Consider the following 6,285-nt stretch of genomic DNA (forward strand, 5'->3'; position numbering starts at 1 on the left):
ATTAAAACTAGTCAAAGTTGTTAAATATTTTATGTGATTAAAACGCAATTAGTTCAAGCAATTAACGAAGCTCGCACTAAATTTCGCATCCAACTTAATTAATCCAATTAACTAAGTCGGTTAACCCAAATTTTTTTAAAAATATTTTTGCAAGAGTCGGAAGAACCGAGGCCTAGCCTCGTTAAAATAATTAAAACGACCCCTATTACGCAAAACAATAGCCCACAACATGCCCTAAGTGCCTAGCATCAAAGCCACGAGGGTAGGCTTGCTAGGTACTAAGGCCGTGGCTGCTTGCCTAGGGTGTTGGGCTGTGCACCATGGCTGCCTTGCAGCCTCTAGGTGCCGTGGCTGAGCGTGTTGGTCTGCCTGCCTAGCTAAGAAACCGCCATGCTTGCCGGCACCACACGCACCGCAGCAAGCTACACATGCTTGCGTGCATGCTGGTGTTGGCAGCGTGTGCTGGGCTTGTTGGGGCTTGCTGCCTTGCTACCCAGCAGCATGCAGGCACCTTCACACAGCACACATGTCATCCTCGCACAACCATTGCACCAAGCACAACCTTGCACACACACACATCGTAGCACCATGCACCACACTTGCACACACTAGCGCATCTACGAGGTAAGGTAGCCTATCACGCACCTTGGCAGCCACATGTGAGCCGCTTGAGTAGTCCTGCTAGCCTAAGGGCGTGGCTTAGGCGATTTTGCCTAGATTTGCGTGCACTTGCCTCGGGATTTTAATTCCCGATTTATGTGTGATAAAAAAATTAATTCTAAATTTATTTTAGAACCAATTTAGACCAAAATGAAAATAAAACAAGTCCAACTTAATTAAATTCAATTTTAATAGTGCACAAGCATAAATTATTCAAGAACCATTCTTTAAATTAATTTAGGTCTATCTTGATGCTACAAAGTTGAAGGGCTATACTCATAATTAATTTTACCAAATATAAATTAATAATGAGGTTTGACAAAATTAAAGGGGTTGGAAAATTAAACCCCTTCCAACAGTAACTTGTGTGTTTTGAACAAGTTAATTAAATTTCAATAACAAGTTTTGAACTTTTAGGACTTTAATCAACTCAAATGATTAAATCCAAGAATTAGTTCAACATGGAATTTAGCAATCAAAGTTCCAACCAAACAAACAATTAAAGATCGGATCTTTAACATATTAGGGACTTTAAAATTACAAATTCACCATAAACATTCACACTTGAAGCAATTTATTTGCAAAAATGTGAAAATTTCAAGTTTATGTGAAAAATGAACTCAACAAATTAAGCACTAATTATGACTTCATAACATGCTTAACAAGGTTTATAATTGCAGTAGATTAGTGATGCAACCAACATTTAATCAGCATTTAACATGCTATAATTAATCAAGGTTTAAGATTTTAAATTTTTTCTTCAAAAACGAAAAACCCTTCGAAAATCATGTTTTTAGGTGGATTTTGGCTTATGGACAGTCTTCAAAGAGAGTCAAAAACAATTTAGAACATCGATTCCACCGAAAAAACACTATTTTAAAGTCGAAATCTGGGTTCGGAGGCCAAAATGAGTAAAATACGTGATCAAAACTAATTAAAACGAGCTTCTAATCTAATTAGAAAGCAAAACCAGAATCCATTTTAAATCACCTCAATTAATTATTCGTTACAATAATTAAAATGAGCGCGACTCCGATACCGCTGTTGGGTTTCGTAGTGTCCAACGCTACGCGGAAGAGAAACCCGCCCAAGACCCGCTTACTAATTAAAGCAACTAAACATGCAATCACATAATTAACAACATAAGAGAGAGAGAGAGAGAGCGAAAAGACATTCTTACCCTTGACGCGTGCTTCGCTCCTATAGAGCTCGGACTTAAAAGCCTTAGCTCCGCAAGCGCGAGAGCCTCCGACGGAGTCCAACCTCGAGACCCGACTCGAACGGCCTCTCCCTCGAAGGTTAGTCGGGGCTAGACCATGAAAAGACTAGAGTATTATGAACTTAAATGTTTTCTCACCTATAGGGAGATGCCTCATTGAGTTCAACTCAAGTGATTTTTCCCAAACCCAAAACTTGGGTATTTATAAAGAATGGAGACTTGATCTCCATTCTCCCATCAATGTGGGAGATTTGCAGTTTCCTCTATTTTATTTTAATCAAAAACAAAATAAAATGCAAGGCAGTCAACAAGCTCCAAGTGTCACATGGAGGGATAGAGTAGGTGAGGATCACCAAAGGGGGGGATCAAATAACCTTGCTCCCTAAGCCAAGCACCAACCCTTGGTCCCCACACAAAACCGGACCACCTCGCCACTTTGGCTAGCTACCAGCCTGCCTTGGCTGCCAAGGCTGCCAGCTGGTGCCTAGCACAAAGGCTGAGCTGTTGGCTATCCTGCCCATGCACATGCACAGCCAGCCAGTACACACAGCTAGCTAGCATACGCATGGGCTGCTTCCAGGTGCGTGCTCCTGTGCGAGTGGCGTGGTGCTTGGTGCTGCTCGCTAGAACACACGGACAACCTAGCATGCCTAGCACGCTGCTGCTCGGTGTGGCTTGCTAGCACACACACGCACAACCTAGCATGCCTACTACGCTACTGCTTGGTGCGTGATGTTGTAAGATAGGCGAGGACTAGGGGTGCTTGGTGCATGCCATTGCCTAGCACGCATAGCCCATAGCACAAGCACGCATAGCGAGCTGCGGTGTGTGTGCTATGTGCTGCCTGCTTGCGGTAGCGAGGCCCAGCAAGCACTTGTGTGCTGCTGGCCTTGCAACGCTTGCGGGCTGTGCTTAGCCATGCCCAGCATGATGCGATGGCTGGTGCTTCTATGCTAGCAACCACGCTAGCCCACGCATGCACAACCATAGCGCATGCACGCATGGCACGCATCTTACGATGCTAGTGCCATGCGATGTGCGTGTGCTAGGCGATGCTAGGCACGCATCGGATGGTGACCTTGCCTAGCCTAGCACTCGCATGGCTAGGCCAATGCGAGGCTACGGCTTGGCTAGAACTTGTCGCTTTCTTGATTCCACGTCTCGTCGAATTCTAAATTCGTCGCGACTTGTGACGCTTGGTCTCGACGCTCTAAACTCGATATCTGATGTCTTTGTTCGTAATACTCTAACGACTCATTTAATCCTTGGATTAATTCGTCATCTCGGATCGGTTACTCGATTGGGTGTGACCCGAAGGGTTTAGTCAAGATTAAGCTGTAATATTAATTACACATTAATATTACTGATTGGATGCGGCCTCCACCTACGCATTCGATCCCTTCACCTTACTGAAGGATTAGCCTTCTAATAATTCTGAACCTCTATCGGAATAATACACTTGTTGGAAGGACACCATTCCTTTCATTGACATATTCGAGAGAGAGGTTTTTTTTTCTTATATTCCGTCAACGTTGCAACAAGGGTGCATGGACAAATCTTTTTTCTGAAGCAGATGTGGAATGGATTACTTCATTTCTTAATATAAGTTCTATAACAATTAGCTCTAGTAGGTGTAGAGGGGTTCAACTTCCAGGATTGTGTCGTGTCACTTTCTACCTTCCTTGGAGATGTTTGAGGCAAGCAGGCCAACTTCAACGACTCCTTGAACTCTATGAGCTTCCAGCGTTACCATGCACTACCTATGTTATTGGTAGTGTGCAAGCTCTTATAGCATCATTGTGTGTACGACAATTTGCACAAATGTTCCCAACACTTGCAGTTCTTGAAGATGATGTTCCATCCGTGTTTTACACAACATGGTTGTTGGAGGACCTCAAGGATGATGCTTAAACAAATCCTTACAAGGGTTTTTTCCTATTATATTTCAGTTTTGTACTCGTATTTCCCTTGTGTGTATGTTTTTTTTTTCCAAAAGAAAAGACAATATCTGAAGGCATTGGTTTTTTAGGGATAAAAGTTTCTCTTAAGTGTGGTGTATGTGGTCGTTGTTTTTATGGTTCAAAAAAAGAGAAAAATGTAATTGTAATCTCGCCAAAAAGCGAGGGAGTTTGTGTTATGTTTGAATGAAATAAAAATGTCCATTTGTTTGGTGTATTCATATTTTGTTAGATATCGACTAGATCATGATCTTTTAATAAAATGAATTTTTCTATATGACTCTTAGGCATGCAATTCAAATATGAATGAAATCTAAACTCTAACATGATACACATATGCCAATCCAAAACCAGTAGGATTTTCATGGGTTTTTTTTTTTTTGTTTTTGTTTTTGTTTTTTTTTTCTGCGAATCTCATAAATATAGCATTGTATTGATGAAAATCAAGCATAATACTTTTTTAATTGATCAAGGTTGGTGACTGAACGAACTCATTTCCATCAAGATCCATTAATTTTACAACTCCTGCTAGGGTAAGGTGTTTAACTAGAAATGGACCTGACCAGTTTGGCTTAAATTTTCCACTTGGATCGTGAATTGGTTCTCGATTTTTTTTAATTACCAAGTCTCCATGAATATTCCTTTCCCTGACCTATTTAATAAAAGCCTGCACAATGTGTCTTTGATAGAGTTTAATATTATGAAGGGCTTGTAACCTTCGTTCACTTGCTAGGAAAAGTTCATCATATCGTTCTGTAAAACATTGTTATTCAGATATCTCACTTTCATTCATTACGCAGAGTGATTAAATCTCTGTCTCGACTGGAAGAAGTGGGTCCATTCCATATCAAAGAAGACGGAGTAGTCCTAGTTAGTGTTCAAATGGATATTCTATACCCCCAAAGTACATATGGAAGTTTATCGGGCCATTATCTAGCCTTATCTGTCATCTTGGCGATTATCGTCTTGATGGTTTTGTTAGCTGCTTCAATAGCTCCGTTGGTTTGAGGACGATACATCGATGATTGGTGATGCCTGATTTTGTACTTTTCAAGGGTCTTTTTAAGATGTCCTTCGAATAGCGAACCATTGTCGGAGATAATTTCAAAAGGTACCCCATACCGACATATGATGTTATTAATCACGAATTTTGAGACTTATTTCACCCCTAGATTTGAATATAATGACGCTACCACCTATTTCAAAAAATAGTCAACATGTACGCCAAAATATATTGATGCTCGTTCGAAGCTTTGGGATGTATTTGCCTCATAATATCTATGCCTCAACTGGAAAAGGGCCATGGTGAAGTAAAATTATTCAAACTAACAGGCAGCATGTAATTAAGATTTGCAAATATCTGACATTTTTTGCATGTTCGTACGAATTGGATACAATCACTTTCCAAGGTGGTCCAATAATACCATTCTCGAAGAATCTTTTGAGTAAGAATCCTTCAATTCATATGAGGTCCATATTCTCCCCCATGTACTTCTTCCATGATCCTTTGTGTCAGTTCCCAATCAATGCATAATTGCAAGCTTCCATCAAAACTTTTATGATATAGCAAACCTTTTAATGTCGTGAAATGAGAAGCTAGACTTCGAATAACCAACCGATCTTTCTTGTGGCTTCCCTCATGATACTCTCCATCGATTAAATACTTCTTAATATCAGTATACTAAGCATCCTCATTATCTTCCTTGGTTAACAGAGCAATTGTTGGTTCAAAATTAACCACCAGAATTTCTTTTTCTACAATCATTACCGACTTTACCTTTATATCATCATCCCAAGTCAAATTCACCGCAAGGTTTGCCAAAGCATCGGTGAAGCTGTTTTGCTCACGGGGGAGATGCTTGAACTCTATTTCTTCAAAGTATGGGATAAATTGCTGAAGATACTCTGTGTACATTTGCAACCTTTCGTCCCGAACTTTCCAAACTTTAATTGTCTGGGAAATTTTGAGATAAGAATCATCGTATACCATGAGATGTTTTGCACCAGCTCCTAAAGCAGCTTTAATTCCGTAGATGCAAGCTTCATATTCAATCGTGTTATTCGTCGTTGGGAAACTAAGTTTCATAGAGAATGGAATATGTACTCCATTGGGATCAATTAAAATACTCCTGTACCATTGCTCCTTCTGTTGGAGGCTTCGTCAAAGTGCATTTTCCATTGTGACGTACTAAGACAGATGATATTTTTATCTAGAAAATCACCATCAAATTCATCACCTGATATTGGTCCATCAGGTAATGCTTCAGATATAGCCCTCCCTTTGACAGAATTTTGGTTCACACACTTAATGTCAAATTTTGACAATATTTCATGCCACCTTGTTATTCTTTCACTTAAGATCGGTTTCTCAAAGATGTACTTGATTGGATCAAACCTCAAAACTAGATAAGTAGTATGTGCTTGTAGATAATGTCGAAGCTTCTTCAT

General features: G+C 40.2%; 1 protein-coding gene across 1 annotated transcript; it reads right to left on the reverse strand.

Annotated features, from left to right (window-relative positions):
- Positions 1–5,518: 5,518 nt before the first annotated feature.
- LOC110685264 lies at positions 5,519–6,285 on the reverse strand. Its single transcript, XM_021861762.1, has 2 exons — positions 5,973–6,285; positions 5,519–5,877 (listed from the first exon to the last, which is right to left on the reverse strand). Exons 1-2 carry the CDS (start codon positions 6,283–6,285, stop codon positions 5,519–5,521), a joined length of 672 nt encoding a protein of 223 aa, XP_021717454.1.

The sequence above is a fragment of the Chenopodium quinoa genome, unplaced genomic scaffold (assembly GCF_001683475.1).
Source record: "Chenopodium quinoa cultivar QQ74 unplaced genomic scaffold, ASM168347v1, whole genome shotgun sequence".
Taxonomy (NCBI): Eukaryota; Viridiplantae; Streptophyta; class Magnoliopsida; order Caryophyllales; family Amaranthaceae; genus Chenopodium; species Chenopodium quinoa.

Bases quoted from the DNA above. Each gene is read 5' to 3' on its own strand.
- LOC110685264 (XM_021861762.1), bottom strand. From the start codon at position 6,285: ATGAAGAAGCTTCGACATTATCTACAAGCACATACTACTTATCTAGTT. The intron at 5,878-5,972 runs GTACAGGAGTAT...TTGAATATGAAG, and splicing joins CTCCAACAGAAGGAGCAATG to CTTGCATCTACGGAATTAAA.